General features: G+C 38.5%; 1 protein-coding gene across 11 annotated transcripts in view; it reads right to left on the minus strand.

Moving 5' to 3' along the window:
• Positions 1 to 17,468, minus strand: part of si:ch211-278a6.1 (SRC kinase signaling inhibitor 1) — a 271,162-nt gene that overhangs the window by 13,755 nt on the left and 239,939 nt on the right. For 10 of the 11 annotated variants that reach the window (XM_049467593.1, XM_049467595.1, XM_049467590.1 and 7 more), the window contains 4 exons: positions 16,888 to 17,040; positions 10,896 to 10,958; positions 8,741 to 9,535; positions 3,453 to 3,566 (listed from right to left, as the gene is read on the minus strand). In XM_049467593.1, the coding sequence (XP_049323550.1) occupies positions 3,453 to 3,566; positions 8,741 to 9,535; positions 10,896 to 10,958; positions 16,888 to 17,040 (1,125 nt within the window). The remainder of the gene's footprint in view (positions 1 to 3,452; positions 3,567 to 8,740; positions 9,536 to 10,895; positions 10,959 to 16,887; positions 17,041 to 17,468) is intronic. The other variant, XM_049467599.1, reaches the window with a different exon arrangement.

Genomic DNA, 17,468 nt, shown 5'->3' on the forward strand with positions numbered 1-17,468 from the left:
GAGGAGGAGGAGGAGGAGGAGGAGAAGGATTGACCAAAAATGGACAGAAACGGGAAACAGGAAACACCTAGGACTAAGGGGTGGAGTTACAAATGAACACAGGTAAGTGGAAAATTACTGGGGAAGAAACACAGAGACACAGGCACGAATAATAGGTAAACAAACAGAGAAACATGACAACAGACAGGAAACAGGACAAGGACGTGACATATCCACAGTCCTTTTTAACGAAAGTTCAAACATCTTTCCCAGAATTGTTTCTACTGTAATTCAAAGTTTATGTCCTCGGTTATTCCTATTCCTATTTCCCTGTGATTCCTACTGAAATTCACTCTGTCTGTATTACTGTAAATGTGTGTAAATTCTCTTTATCATTCCTACTGTAATTCCCACTACCTTTCTGCATTTTTCCTTGCTGTTATTATTACAGTCATTCCCACTGAAAATCTCAATGTAATTCCCTTTGTCATTCTTACTCTCTTTGACCTATCTTATGAATCTATCTTCTGAATAAAGATGTCTACCTTTATTACAGTTTGATATAAAATTGAAATGCTATTGAAATACTGTCCTCCTCTTATTGTGTTTGCAGAAGCCAACCCGCTGTTCCACTGTTCCCCATTTATCTCCACCCACACCTCCAGACAGTCTGATCAACTGTATCAGAGCTTGCATAAGACCTTTTTTTTCAACATGTACATTATTTCATTTCCACAAGAATAAAGAAATAAAAATGATACAGTCTAACACCACAGCCACTGCTACACACAAGCAACACTGCTGATAAGAACATTTGCTAGTTTGGAACATGCCATTAGATGTGATTATTGGGGAGGAGACTGAAATTACGGGAAAGAACTCTGAGAACTTCTTGGGCTGGAGTTCAGGCAGCTTTTGCTTGTTGTTAGAAGCCAGTCTCCCTTTTCTGATATTACATTACATTACATTACATTTGGCAGACGCTTTTGTCCAAAGCGACGTACAATAGTCAAGTACAATGTAAAATAAGTTTAAAGGTAAAACATCTTTGGATAGGGATAAAAGGAGGTCAAAGGGGAATAATATGATAGAGGAGTGAAGGAGGGGAAGAAGGAAATGGGGTTAGAAGTAGTTAGTTTGTTAGAGGTGTTAAGAGAGTAAGTGCTTTTTGAAGAGCTCTGTCTTCAGGAGTTTCTTAAAGATAGCGAGAGATTCTCCTGATCTGGTAGTGGAAGGTAGTTTGTTCCACCATTGGGGAACTCTGTATGAGAACAGTCTGGATTGCTTTGTGTGAATGTTTGATTGGTAAAGCGAGGCGACGTTCATTGGAGGAGCGCAGCGGCCGGGAGGTAGCGTAAGCCTTCAGGAGTGAGTGCAGGTAGGAAGGAGCCTGTTCTGTCATCACCTTGTAGGCGATTGTAAGAGCTTTGAATTTGATGCGAGCATCAACTGGTAGCCAGTGGAGCTCAATGAGCAGCGGGGTGACATGTGCCCGTTTTGGCTGGTTGAAGATCAGACGTGCTGCTGCGTTCTGCATCATCTGGAGTGGTTTTACTACACAGGCCGGGAGGCCAGTTAGCAGGGCATTGCAGTAGTCGAGGCGTGAGATGACGACCGCTTGCACCAAGAGTTGGGTGGCCTGTTGCGTCAAGAACGGTCCAATTTTTCGGATGTTATAGAGCGCAAAGCGGCAGGACCGAGCAACTGAGGCCACATGGTGTGTGAAGGAGAGTTGGTCATCAACCAGAACACCCAGGTTCCTAGCAACCTTTGTCGGTGAGAGAGAGAGAGAGTCGATACTTATAGAGAAGTTGTGTTGAAAAGATGGTTTTGCTGGTATAACCAGAAGTTCAGTCTGTGAGAGATTTAATTGAAGGTGATGCTCCTTCATCCATGAGGATATGTCAGAGAGACACTGCGATATCCGTGCAGAGATTGAGTGATCTTCAGGTGAGAACGACAGGTATAGCTGGGTGTCATCAGCAAAGCAATGGTAGGAAAATCCGTGTGAGCGGACAACCTGACCAAGAGAGGTGGTGTATATGGAGAAGAGAAGGGGTCCCAGTACCGAACCTTGGGGAACCCCAGTGGATAAGGAGCGGGCTGAGGACAGCTGTCCTTGCCATGACACCTTGAACGAGCGCCCAGTGAGGTACAATCTGAACCATGACAGCACATTGTCTACGATCCCCATGTTTGAGAGTATAGTTAGGAGAAAGTCATGGTTGACTGTGTCAAATGCGGCCGAGAGGTCCAGCAGAATGAGCACTGAGGACTGACCTGCAGCTCTGGCAGTTAAGTCTGATAAGTACGTATGAGTCAGGAAGGAGGGAAAACTGAGTAAAATCTTGTTATAAACATGTGGGCAAAGTAGACTGTAAACCAGAAAAATACAAACAAAGCACAGCATGAATTCAATTGAATTAACCATATGCTTTCTGCATTACAAAATAGTGCCCTACACTGGGCACTATTAGCCATAGCTCTATAGTTTGTGCCCATCATATTTTTATATTCATAATTTAGTACCTGTTACATTAGCCATAACTCTTATTAATTCTCTGTACTGTTGTTTTGTTCTGTTATTTGTTTGTTGTTTGTTATTTGATTGTACTGAGCGGGTCAACCCGAGTAGGATGGGTTCCTCTGACTGAGTCTTGGTTTCTTCCAAGGTTTCTTCCTCCTAAAGGGAGTTTTTCCTTGCCACTGTGTCATAAAAAGTGGCATCTCTGTGATGCTGCTCATAAGAGGCGTGGACCTGTTTTTCCTGTAAAGCGGCTTTGTGACAACGTTTGTTGTAAAAAGTGCTATATAAATAAAATTGAATTTAATTTAATTGAATACACTGGTTGTGGTTGGATCCTGTCATCAGAAAATGTGGTATAAAATGCAGTATAACTTATTTGACCTTTTCATTTATTTATTTTGTTTTTTTCCCCCTTTTTTGGTGCATTTGGGGATTTAGAGACCTCTCTGGTGAGAATATGCAATTGCACTAAACATATGGAAGAGTAGCTGTTGTATTAGTACCATTAGCAGCACCGCAGTTGCCTTGGTAACAAGCACATGGTACTGGATTATCTTTTTAGAGGCTTTGCTTGTAACATAAGTACATAAAGACATTGAGTGGCATAAAGACAAATGACCGGCAACACCTACCAGACCACTGTGTTTTTAGACTGAATATACAGTATTAGATGTTGCAGGGATAGTCAAACTCACACACTGATACCATTTATTTGATTATTATTTTCTCCTCCCAAATCCCCAAAAATACTACTAATAAATATTCGAATATAGTTGAAAGAAAAAATCTTCTTTAATATATCTTTTTTATTTATGTGAGAAATATGTACTTCTTCTAGTTCTAGTTCTAATGTATCATTATATTTGGGTGTGCTTTATTTTTTGAGTTCACTATAAGGTGAAATATCAGGAGGAGTTAATAAGTGATGATGAGTATCGTATCGTACCTGCTGCTGTCCCTGGCTCTTGATGAAGTCATCTCTCTGTTTGCTCAGTTTGCTCTTCTCAGATCCGCTCTGCTGAAGGTGCTTTAGGCGAGATATCGCCCTCCCACTGCCAGACTGAGGGAACGAGAGAGAGAGGGAAAAAAGGAGGAGAAAATGTTATTTATGCTCTGATTTTAATTATTTTATTAAATGAATGTACTGAAGTGTGTTCTGAATCCTTATAAGCACTTGGAATTACAGTGAGACTGTGAGGAAGAAGGAAACAGTAGGAAGGTGGAATAATAGTAAGGATGTGGCAACAGTGGCAGGTTTAGGGAGAAAATTAATGTTTCAGTTCAAATACACACATACACACACACCATTTACCCAATCAGCTTCACCTCACCTCACCTGAATACAGACTCAATACACATGTGACTGATAAACTTGTTTTATATGAACCCTATCAGAGTTTTTGCTTCTTTGCAAAGTATTGCCAACCCTGTGGTTGAATACCAATCATTCAATCCTTTTTTTGCATCCATTGTGTATCGTGTGATCCTCTGCTTCATTCTTCTCTCTCACTCTCTCTCTCTCTCTCTCTCTCTCTCTCTCTCTCTCTCTCTTTGGTTTTGTTCTTTGATTCATTTGGTTACTTGGCTTGAGACTCTGGATTCTGGATCCGCTCTGATTACTGCTGTTTTTTTTTTACTGACTGCGAGCCTGAATAAATTTTATATCTGCAAGCATCTGATTTCTTTCCGTAGCATTACAACATGGCAGTTCAGGGGAACTGTGGAAGTCAAGATGAAAAGAATTCAACTCGACTACCGAGATCCTGCTGGAAGGTTTAACTCAAACGTTTTTGCTGCACTTTTAAAGAAGGTAAAAAAATGCTGCAAATTGTTCTTAGAGTGATGCCATGGAGGACCCATTTCTTGGGTCCACAAATAACCATTTGCTAAAACAATTACTATATGTTACTATACAAAAGCGGTCCTTTTTGCTGTTATTTTTGCTGGTTATTCTATGACATGCATAATAACACTAATAACAGCTCTGTCTCTTACATTACTGCTGAGAGAATCCTCTGCTCATTATGTCTTCCTTTCCACTATCCACTAATGACTTAGCCACGACACAGACTAGTTGACAGAGACTCTGTGGATGTGACTGACCATAATGAGGGGAACCTGTTGTACCAGATCACCTGAAATGGCCTGATGAAATCATATATAACTGTTCTGCAACAGATCCAGGACTGTAGGAAACTCTTGCACGCTAAAATCGACTTGAGAGCAACGTAACAATGGAACACAGATATGCATCAATATGCAACAGGTTGTTTAACAGAGCTGTGCCTGTGCTTTTTAGCTCGTTATTGTGGCGGGTTCTCCTAACTACTCCGGACGGTGGACGGTGTGGTCTCACACTTGGTGGTGGAAAAAATGGCAATTAATTCATTGAACTAAAACCACGTCAAGGGCTTCTTTGCTTTACTGTTTTTTACTTTACATAACAGCAACAGAACCCTCTCTTTCTTGCTGTGGCTAGATATGTGTTTTCTACCCTAGCATCCATTTCCATGTTGGACAATCTTCACAGAACACTGGAAAAATCCCCTTCAATCTAATAAGAAACCGTGTCACTGGAGCTTTCGTTGGTTTACCTGCAGAAACATCAGTTTGTTCTAGTCCCTAGAATATGTTAGTCAAACAGTTGCAAGCCTAAGCTAAAACCTAAAGGTTAGAATAACTAAAAAACAAAAAACTGTCAACAATGAATTTAAGGGTTAAAACTGTTGAGTTTGAACTGGCTATCTTTTTGCTAGGATTGAACTAGTGACTGATGGCGTGGGAATTGAAGGTTGCTAGTCGAGTCCTATAGACCAGAAGAAAGGTTGCCACATTGATTGCTTATTTAATCTGAAGTTTAATCTCCTGGACCAGCAGGAAGGTTGTCAGTTCAAGCCCCTGGACCAGCAGGAAGGTTGTTAGTTTGAGCTATAGTTTCATGCTCTGGATTAGCAAGAAGGCTGCTAGTTTGATCTTTATTTCGATCATGTAAACCAGCAGAAAGTTCACCAGTTAAACCTCCTGGACCAGCAGGAAGGTTGTCAGTTTGATCACCTAGACCTCTAGGTTGCTATTTTGATCTTTAGTTTGACCCCCCTGAACCAGCAGGAAGGTTGTCTGTTCAATCCCATCAACCAGCAAGAAGTTTGCTAGATTGATCTTCATTGTCAATCATGTAAACCAGAGGGAAGGTTGTCAGTTCTATGCCCTGGTCGAACAGGAGGGTGGTCAGTTCAATCCCCTGGACCAGCAGGAAGGTTGCTAGTTTGGGCCTTAGATTGACCCTCTGGATCTGCAAGAAGATTGCCAGTTTGATCTTTATTTTGATCATGTAAACCAGCAGAAAGGTTATCAGTTCAATCCCCTAGACCAAAAGAAAGATTGCTAGTTTGAGCTTTAGTTTGACTCTCTGGATCAGCAAGAAGGTTCCAGTTTGAACTTTTTTTGATCATGTAAACCAGAAGGAAGGTCACCAGTTCAATCCCCTAAACGAACAGAAAGGTTTTCAGTTCAATCCCCTGGACCGAAAGAATGATTGATAGTTTGGGCTTTAGTTTGACCCTCTGGATCAGCAAGAGGTTTTAGTTCAAGGTTCCAGAAAGGTCCCCGGTTCAGTGCCCTGGGCGAACAGGTAGGTTGCTAGTTTAATTTTTTGTTTGAACTCCTGGAGCAGTGGGAAGGTTTAAAAATGTTAAACTAATGCAAAAAGTTTGATGTTTATTTTATCATGTAAACTAGCAGGAAGGGGACCAGTTCCCTTAACAAGCTAGTTTGATCTTTAGTTTGACCCCCTGAAAGATGGAGGGAAAAATGTATGCAGAAATCTTCTCAGTTCGATTCCCTCAACCAGCAGGAAGGCTGCTAGTTTAATCTTTAATTTGATCATGTAAACCAGCAGGAAGGTCACCAGTTCAATTCCTCTCAACAAGCTAGTTTGATGTATAGTTTAACCCCTGAAAGAGCGGGAAGGTTTCTAGTTTTGCAGCTGGCAGGTTCTGAAGATAGGACTAGTGTTGGTACAGCTCTTTCAACATTTCCTCAACATTCTTTGCTCGGGTGCCCTTGATCAAGGCATCTAGACCCTTAAATTGCACCAATGGGCAAATCTTACCAATGTTCTGCAAAGCTTGTTCAACTTAGCAACAGTTACTACAGAAGGATGCGTTTGTGAGGAGAGCAAGAGCAGGTCCATAATATGTTTTATCAAAAGAAATGTTTACACAAACTGTGACCTTTTTCTGCTATCATTCAGACCAAATAGATGCTTCTTTCCTCAACAGAATAGTGTGAAGCTTTTTAGCACACAAACTCCAACTTCCTGAAATGGACAAAGCTTAAACTCACACACACTCGACAAACACTCACTCTGGTATAATAGTAAGGTTTACTAAACCTCACACAGCGGTGATGCTCTCTCAGTCATGAACCTTGCATGTCTCAACAATAGTGTATTGTGATACTGGAGCCTGAAGAGCCCAGCTTGTATTATATGGCTCTTACAGTCCATATAAATATGGGAGAAAAGCCAAACTGACACATCAGAGAAAACACACCCCAACACCTCGCAGTGTTTGGAAGGAAACAAGCGCAGAAGAAAAAGAGAGAAGCAAAAGCAGTTTATTTCCATCCAGAGACAGTTATAGCCATTCTTACAGAGAACAGCAGAGGAGAGAGGAAAAATAGATCAGTTCAACCACCATTAAACACCATCCAGACCCAGTGCAGGAGAAGAAAGTGTGTCTGAGACAGAGACAGAGACTGTGAAGTGAAGATGTGCTGAAATGTCTTCTTTAAAATACCGTTGAGACTAGAGGTGTTGATCTACCAATTCCAAATGATGCAAATTGATCTTGAAATCAAACATTTAATTACAATTTGCTTAATGTTTAATTGTATTATTTTGGTTAATCTCAGAGTTATTATTAATTTACAGTAAATTTGTGGAAAATGTAAAAAAAAAAAATCTGTGCATTATTGTTAATAAACTATAAAACTATAAAATAAAATTGTTAATATAGTAGTTTAATTTGTTTGAATGTTAAAATATATATATATATATATATATATATATATATATATATATATATATATATATATATATATAGTTTTTTTAATCTATATATAGTTATATTATTTATAATATAAATAATTTAAAAATACTCCAAGATTATTAATAAATATATAATCTATGTATATCTGATCATTTCATTACTTAAAGGACCAATAAGGATTATATTTTCTGTAGTAACTTATAACATGATCAGGATGTATAGCTCTGAAAAAAATAAGACCACTTCAGTTTCTGAATCAGTTTCTCTGATTTTGCTATTTATAGGTTTATGTTTGAGTAAAATGAACATTGTTGTTTTATTCTATAAACTACAGACATTATTTCTCCCAAATTCCAAATAAAAAAATTGTAATTCAGAGGATTTTTTTTGCAGAAAATAATAAATGTCTGAAATAAACACAAAAAAGGTGCAGAGCTTTCAGACCTCAAATAATGCAAAGAAAATGCAAAGTTCATATTTTATAAAGTTTTAAGTGTTCAGAAATCAATATTTGGTGGAATAACCCAAATATGGTTTTTAATCACAGTTTTCATGCATCTTGGCATGTTCTCCTCCACCAATTATTATAATAATTATAATAATTCTTATAGATTTATTTATAAAATTCATCTGACTTTATTCTGACTAGTAATTATATAATTATTTTATTCTGGATGTTAATTTTTTGCTTATTTATTTGAAATATTTTATATGCGTAAATTTGATTTGGAATATCATTATAATATTATTCTGGCTATTTATTTTATTTAGAACTTTCTTTGTCATATTTCTGTGACATATTATTAGATATGTAGTTATTTAACTACCACAACCTAATATAAATTATTTTGGTTTTAAAATTTTGATCAACAGCTTAGCTTGCTAGTATAGCATAATTTAAATTAAACCTAAATATAAGAAAATGATTATTGTTATTATCCATTAAAACTTATTTCACAAAACTTATTATTGCGAATTGGACTTTTAAGTTTAAAACAACCCAACATATTCACATATTATTTAAATATTCTAATATTTAAAACTTGGATGAAGGGTAATCTCCTGCTTTACTTGTTCAGATGTTTTTTTTTCTTTTCTTTTAGAGAAGAAACTGTAGAAGGACGCAGACAGACAGAAAGCCTGGAGAAGGACAGAACACTAACAGATGAATGTTTGGCTGAACCTTGGTTAACTGAGTGCAGATGGAGGGTTTGGGTGGGACGGGGGGTCTCTGGGACTCTGCTGTGCTCTTGGAGGTGGATTCAGATGTAGAGGTGGTGCTGCTGGATGTCTGAAGTGTGCTAGAGGCAGCAGTAGAGGAGGATGTGTAGAGGTGGTTCATGTTGGGATGAGTGCTGAACTCCATCAGACTGAGCTCCAGCTCGCGGATGGTCTCCTCCAGACTGTCCAGACGCCGGTAGGTGCTGTGCTTTATGTCCTCTTTACCGGCCTCCTGGCCGACCCCTTGGGTCCGGGTCACGCTTCTGAGCACGTCTGAGGGCTGGTTTTTCTCTGGCAGTGTTCCTCTAGGTGAGAGCATCCCTGACCTTTGATCTTCTTCTCTCTCGTCTGTCTCTTTTGCGTCTTCTTTCTCGAACGACTCCTGGATCCTCAGCTCGAAGTTCCGTGACCGTTTGACCGACTCGGCTGCAGGTGACGGTGTACCAGCTGGAGAAGTCCTTGCCCCTGCCTGGAGCTCCTTCTGCTTCCAGTCTAAGTCCTGCGTCCCAGACGGCTTTTTATGACCGGTTGCCAAGTCCTGTTTCCATAGCGACAGACTGGGAGTCTTGACAATATGGCTAAAATAACTAAGATTAATGTCATTTGCTGTGTTCTTCTCCCTCTGTGGTTTGCTGGAGAGCTTTTCCGTGTTAGAGAAGCCGCTTGGCTCTGAGCTCTCGGTTGGAGATGTAGGGAGTGAAAGACATTCAGTCAAGATGATCCGCGGGACTGGAGAAGAGGACGGGCTGTGCTGAGCCTGCAAAAAAACCCAACAATATTTATATATAGATTATTACATATTTAGACATTTAGATAAAGATAAAATAAAGCGCTGCCTAATTGGATGATCAATATAAGATAAAGCAGTATAGAATAACTCCCTCATAGATTCAATTTCCCATAGATTTAACAATTCATACTGGATTCTGTTGGATTAAAATCATCCTATAGTCATTCCTTTCAGGCTGTAAAAACTACATACACTGCAGATTCATACCAGATTAAAACCACTCAACAATTATTACTGTAACACTGTAAATCTGCACTGGATTAAAATCCCTCCATAACTATAACACAATGCCCATTCATCCTAGATTCATACTGGATTAAAATCACTCCACAATGTAGAACTACACGCTCTAAAGATTCATACTAGATCACAATCTTTCAGAAATGTTTACCATAATACTGTAAAACTCCACTAGATTAACATCCTTCGATAACTGTTCCTATCAGACGGAAAAAAAACAACAGATTCATACTGGATCACAATCACTCAGCAATTATTTGTCAGACTGTAAACTACACCAACTGCTAACTGTAAGACTCTAACATGTGATGTTAACTTGTTACCACCAGGCTGTAAACCTACAATCAGTGCAAATGTATATTACATATTCATAAAACTAGACCAAATTCGTATTCATACTGGACCAATCCTATGTAATGTCAGATGATAAAAACCTGTACCTGTAAAAACACTGTAGAATAATATTCATCATATCAATACAGACTCAAATTAAGAATGTATTACATAAAAAAAAATACAACATTTTTATTCATACTGGATGAATCCTAAATTAACACCCTGTAGTGTCTGACTCTAAAAAAACACAGACACACTCTAGATTACAACCACTGAAGTTTTTTTGCTCTCATCTAAAAAAATCGAACAAAATGCCCATTTATACTGGATTCACCTTAAATTAAAATTAGTCCTCAGTGATTTTTGCCGGACCATATCCTTATACAAATATCTGATTTATAGTGGATCACAGTCATTTAGCAAATATTTGTAAGACTGAATAAACAACACGAACTGCAAATTAATTCTGGATTTAAACATTCTGAATTCAATTAATGATTTCTGTTCATTTCGAATAAAAAAAAAGTATTTTATTATGCTTTAATTAATTATGGATTAAATCAACAATATCTGTCCATTTAAAAAAAAACTATAAAAATGCATATTTATACTAAATTATTTCTGGACAAAAACACTTAGTAATGCCTGGCTGTAGAAAATTCAGTTTATAACATGATACCTAAGATATTTGTTAATTAAAATAAAATAATATAAAATAAAGCATTTTAACAGTAAGGTGTTGGAGTCTTACCTGTGTGTTCACTTTTGTTTTGCTGATCCGGTCCTCTAATCTCCCCTGAGACAATGTGAACTGCTGATATAGGAACATGCAGAGTGTGACAACTCTAACACACACACACACACACACACACAGACACGCAAACACACACACACACACACACACACCTGGAACAGAACATCAGCAAACACTTCATACCAGGCATGCACTGGAAACCAGAAGTGAGGCTATCTGTCAGTAGTGGTGAAGCAGTGCCCCTGTGTTGTAGTGTGTATGTGTGGGTGTGTGTGGGAGTGCATACAAGTGTATGTGTGGGTGTGTGTGTATCTTTCATCAAAATGCACAACAAAGTATTTTTTTCCCATAAAAATGAAGAGTGAAACTGTGGGTTCTGTCTCTCTTTCAATCTCAATTAACTTTTTAAGTGTGCACATACGTGTGTGTGTGTGTGCGTGTGTGTGTGTGCGTGTGTGTGTGTGTGTGTGCATGCGCAGTGTCAGTAGAGGGCAGCAGTCCACACAGGCTCACACTGAGGGTGCCGTTCGTTACCTGTCCTGCCGCACTGAGCAGGTGTAAACTGGAGGGGGGAGAGAGGGTCCTGGGAAGGGGGCGGGGCTTTTGAAGGAGGAGGGAGGGGCTTAGGTGCTTCCCACCCAAAGCACGTTCAAAGAGCTAGGGTTGGGGGTGGGGAGCGGGGTCGAAAAGAGTGTGTGAGAAACAGAAAAAACACAGAGCTAGTTTGTTTTTTTTGGTCAAAAGCAGCTTAATGAATCTTAATGTTATCAGTGATAAATCAGATCAGATTTAATGGATCAGGATTAAAGGATATAAAGAGCTGAAATGGTTCTTAATATGTTTAAGGATAAAGGATATCTACCCTAAAACTCTAAAAGGAAAGAAAACTGTTGGTATTTATCGAGGTGTCATTTGCTAGTATTGACCCACGCCCTTGATTGGGCAGAGAAGAAGAAAGAGGGGGAGCGAACTCAGAGTATTTGGGATGGAGTTCAGGGCAGCTTCGCTGTAAAGCGTGAAGCCGAAGCCCCCCCTCTCATGAAGAGAAACATGAGAAGAGAATAAAATTAAAGAAGGAGGAAGATGGGGAGGAGGTGGGTGCGAGGTTTGTTCAATGAGTAGGTAGAGAGGAAGTGACTGTTTAAATAGGGATGGAAGTGGGAGGAGTGAGGGCGTGGCTCACTCCCAAAACTTAGTTATGACACATAACTCCACTTATTGTTTTACAATTCCAAATTAAAAAATTTGCAAGATGTATTTATATTTAATTCACTTTAATTGCATTGCAGACATTTTAATGCAAAATATTTCATGTATTCTCTGGTCAAATGTGCATCAATTATTGCATTTTTTTAACAAGACAATGCACATTACATTTACTGTTGTTAGAAAGAATTGCATGCAATGTCTGAATTATACATCTATAACAAAAACTGATCAGTTATCACCTAATATTTAAAATAATATAACAACAGATTTGATAATTATTATTATTATTATTATTATTATTACTAATATTATGTATTGGCATGTCAATTCTGTTTCTCCACTCTTAAAAAAAAAAACTCAGTAGTGTTGTGTCTTGTGTTTTTTTTAATTTTCTAATGAAAGCACTTCTTCTGATGGTGTTCTTTTATTAAAAGAATGTAACTTTACGTTTCATAGAGATTTTTGGCAGAAGTTAATATAAACATTAGATAATTGAAACCTTCCTAGTCTTTTAGCAGAAACAAGACATTATCCAGAAGCCCTTTTTATTGCAGTATATTGTTATTGTTGCGATTCATTGCTCTGATCACTGACCTTGCGTGTAAAGCCTAAATCTGTACCCCTGCCAGGAAAAGCACCTTCTCTCAGGAGCGTGTTACCCATGTAAAAGTTGAGATTATATCTTTAGATATACCGAGAGGGGGTGCTTTTCATTGCGGGGGTGCAGATTTTGGCATGCTTTAAAAATAAAAAATAATTTTAAAATATTTTTATATTATAATTTTTTTTTTGGGGGGGGGGGGAGGGGGACAAATACACCTATGTCTGATATTGTGTCCCCCCTGGTTTCTATGTCAATGAGTATAATAACACATGAAATAAAGCTGACCAGAGAAAACATAAAGTATCTTCACTTCATATTGACTAAAGTGATTTTTTTTTTTGACTACAGTGACCTAATTGTCAAAGTAAATTAAATATGTGCATAGTTGGGCTGTATCCCCATTTATATCTGTAATCCATCGATCAAATCATGTAAATCTTATGCTTGGTTTCGCATGATTGTGTTTAAAATGTTTAAATATTGACTGATCAGTTAAACTTCACAGTGTGTATAAGACTGTATAAGATTGTGCAGAAACGGATGTTCACCACAGCTATTGTGTAATCCTCAGATCCTCAGAGCCAGATCGGAGTGTTGGGACTCGCTGGGCTTTGGTGAATGGTCTGTGTGAGGTCAGTGCACCAGAGCATGGGTCTCCACAGGGGTTTCCCACTGAGACTGCCAGGGGCATGGAGGACATGTGGCATCCACTGCACTGGCCTCTCAAGCACTCAAGCAAAAGAGCCCAATCTGCCTGCCTGCCTGCTGATGCTAATGAGCCTTACAGTGTGTGTGTGTGTGTGTGTGTGTGTGTGTGTGTGATGATTGTGTGTTTAGCCTTTAAGCAAAGGGAGCCCAAAATTAACAAACACCAGGAAGAGTTCAAGTGCCATCATCTCCTGCATGAGTGTGTGAGGGAGTATGTGTGCGTCTGTGTGTGTGTGTGTGTGTGTGTGTGCACAGTAATGCTCAGCTGGTGTGCAACAGGCACATCTGCTGCTACTTGTAGAGCGAGAATAAGCCACAAGCTGCGAGGATACACTCGGGAAGAGATCAATGGCGAGAGAAGGTGGTGTTTTAGGGGATTTTCCATAAATGTTTTCATATATATAGTACCAGACACCTTCTCATTCAATGTATTTCATCAGTTCCGATACATCAGCTTACAGACGCCTTGTGCTGATCGACATCACCCTTTGGGGTGATGTGGGTAGAGAGCGCCATCTACCCACCCAGAGAGAGCAAGGCCAATTGTGCTGTCTCAGGGCTCCGGTAGCCGATGGCAAGGTGCATGAACAGGATTCGAACAGGCAATCTCCTGATCATAGTGGCAGCAATTAGTCTGCTGGACCACCCCTATCATTTAGTGTTTTTATTTCCCTTTTTTCCAACATTGTAAATGAATACAAAAGTAATCCAGACTATGAAGGAACACATTAGGAATAATGTAGTAACTTAAAAGTGTAAAAAAAAAAAAAAACACATTTAGGTGCTCTTATATGTGCTCTGAAAAACTTATCCTGTGCAACAGAGGTAACTCTTGATCTTCCTTTCATTGCGCAGTCCTGATGAGGGCCAGTTTCACTATAAAATTTTGATGGTCTTTAAACTTGAGGATCCATTGAAACTTTTTGGATTGACTGAAAAGTCATTTTTTAATGTCATTTTTCTTTACATAGTTGAGTGAAACACATCCATGATTTATCATTTTATTTCAAATTTATTCTCATTTTTCTCCCAATTTTGCTAGGTCAATTGTCCCACCTATTCAGCTGCTACTCAGCTGTATATCCCCCTGTATATTCCACAATACAAAGGTGAGGACTAGCACATGCCTCCTCCGACACATGTGATGTCAACCACCGGCTCTTTCCAAACATTGCTGAGTAGCATCACAGCGCACTAGGAGGAAAGCACAGCACCTCAGTCCCGATACATCAGCTCACAGACGCCTTGTGCTGATCGACATCACCCTATAGGAGTGATGAGGAACAGAGCGCCATCTATTCAGAGAGAGCAATGCCATTTGTGCTCTCTCAGGTCTCCAGCAGCTGATGGCAAGCTGCATGACCGGGATTCGAACCAACCATCTTCCTGATCATTGTGGCAGTGCTTTACACCACTAGGCACCCTTAAACACACCCATTATTAATTAATTAAGAGAATTAGTACATGCCTTCTGTGCGCTTTGAGACGCTCAAGACTTATTTTTTTAATTTTACGTTACCAAAAACACATTGACACACCCTCAATTAAGACGGTTCGCATATAGATTGCTAAATTAGGGCCCCAGGACTTCTGGAACATTGTGCTTTAAAGACAAATGAATGCAAAGTTAAATTGCCAAAAATACAATTGTAAAGTTTTTTTCAGAGGCTATAACTTTTAAAAAATCTGCATTTTTCCATTTCTTTCAGGACACTCTTTCAGGACGTTCTCGCTCTGGAGAAGGCCACTGCCAGGTTACATCAGGTAAGAGCACTCAAGTTTTATGCTGAATGCATTTGGAAACTGTAAAGCGTAAAATTGTATAATCCCTGTTTAATTTCACTGAGTGCATCCGGAACGTTCAGGAAGTGATTTAAACTTAATGAGCATCAAAGCATGACTGTAGCAGTTCTGCACCAGAAGCTACGGTGAGCATGAAGTAATGAAAAAGCAGGGAATACATACACAGTTAAAAAATTAGTAATTTAATTAATTTAGTTTATCCACTCAACTTAAATGTACGGCTCTGGAAAAAAAATGAGACCACTTAAAAATTATGAGTTTCTTTGATTTTACCAAATTAAAAGTCTCTGGAATATAATCAAGAGGAAGATGGATGATCACAAGCCATCAAACCAAGCTGATCTGCTTGAATTTTTGCACCAGGAGTAAAAGCATAAAGTTATCCAAAAGCAGTGTGTAAGACTGGTGGAGGAGAACATGCCAAGATGCATGAAAACTGTGATTAACAGCCAGGCTTATTCCACCAAATATTTATTTCTGAACTCGTAAAGACCTCAATAAATATAATTTAAGGCACAAAAATGTAGTCATAATTTCTTTTGTAGAAAATAATTTATAGTATAGGCAAACAAAACTTAACGTTTCTCATTTGTAAATTATTTTTACATTTTGTTTCATTTTGCTTCAGAACATGTTAGCATGTGAGCTAGCTCGACACTAACCCTAGTTCTCATCCTAATAATGTAGCTAACATAAGTAAGCAGTGAGTAGTATTTTAACCTTAGTTATCTCCCCAGTCATGTTAGCTAGCTCGCCGCTAATGTTAGTATGTGCTTCCCACCGGCATTAAACACACCGTCTAAAAATGTAATACCTACAGCAAATTTACAGTAAATTTAAGACATTTTAAGACTTTTTAAGGACCTGCAGGAACCCTGTTAAAACTTTATAAATATGCACTTTGCATTATTTGAGATCTGAAAGCTCTGCATTTCCCATGTTCTGCAAATAAATGCTCCAAATGACAATATTTTATTTGGAATTTGGGAGAAATGTTGTCTGTAGTTTATATAATAAAACAACAATGTTTATTTTACTCAAACATAAACCTATAAATAGCTAAATCAGATAAATTGATTCAGAAACTGAAGTGCTCTCTTAATTTCTCTCATTTTTTTCCAGAGCTGTATTAGGTATGGTATAATGGTTGGTGTGACCATATGAATAGCATAATTTCTTTTCTAGTCACGTACCACACTGCTTATAGTGTTCTTCACTAATACATGATGTTTAGTCTATGACTCCTTTCTCTTAAAATCTTTATTTTTTTCTGTTTATTTCCATCTGCAGGTCACGACTCCTTCGTTGCGTAATGTCTTTAGACTGGGAGGCTTTTGACAAAGGAGTCTCTGTATCTTTGTTGTAATTTTAACTTATGATCTCCTTCCAATCAGTAAGTAGCAGTTAGACTGTAGGGCCACCCTAGAGCTGTGAAATTACATTACATAAAAACACAATTCTAGTAAATGTACCTTTACGATCTTTCTTGGGCTGAGAAATGCTCATGATTTCATGGCTCTAGAGTGGAGTGACTGTCTAACTGTGTGCTGGCCTGCAACACCTTTGTGTTTAAAGGGTTAAAAAGCTGCCGATTGCTATTCTAAAGATATCATTAAGCTACTGTAAGTCTCTGAGTTTGGTCTGTATCTGTATTAGTGACTGTACCTCCAGTTCTGCTGCCACTTTATCCTCCTCTCCATCTTCTCTCTCACCACCTGCCACTGTGGGTGGGGTGGAGGCAGGTCGGGGGGCTTCGGACACACTCCTCCTCAACTTTATATGGGGCTTCTGCACCTCTGTCTCGTCAGATTCTGATTTCTACAAAGACACACAAATATTTCAGTTGAATTGTGATATACTGTAAACGGATTGTTAAAGAAGTAGTTGCAAAAATAATTGCACCTAGAAAGGAAGTGTCGGATTAATAAATAAAACAATAGAAATTACCAGAAACAGTAAAAAAAAAAAATCTAAATCAGTTTCTCTGATTTTGCTATTTACAGGTAGATGTTTGAGTAAAATCAACATTGTTGTTTTATTCTATAAACTACAAACAACTTTTCTCTCAAATTCCAAATGAAAATATTATGATTATTGTCATTTAGAGCATTTATTTGCAGAAAATGAGAAATGGCTGAAATAGGAAAAAAGATACAGAGCTTTCAGACCTCAAATAATGCAAAGAAAACAAGTTAATATTCATTCAAGACTAAAGAGTTCAGAAATCAATATTTGGTGGAATAACC

The sequence above is a fragment of the Astyanax mexicanus genome, chromosome 19 (assembly GCF_023375975.1).
Source record: "Astyanax mexicanus isolate ESR-SI-001 chromosome 19, AstMex3_surface, whole genome shotgun sequence".
In the NCBI taxonomy this organism is placed as follows: domain Eukaryota; kingdom Metazoa; phylum Chordata; class Actinopteri; order Characiformes; family Acestrorhamphidae; genus Astyanax; species Astyanax mexicanus.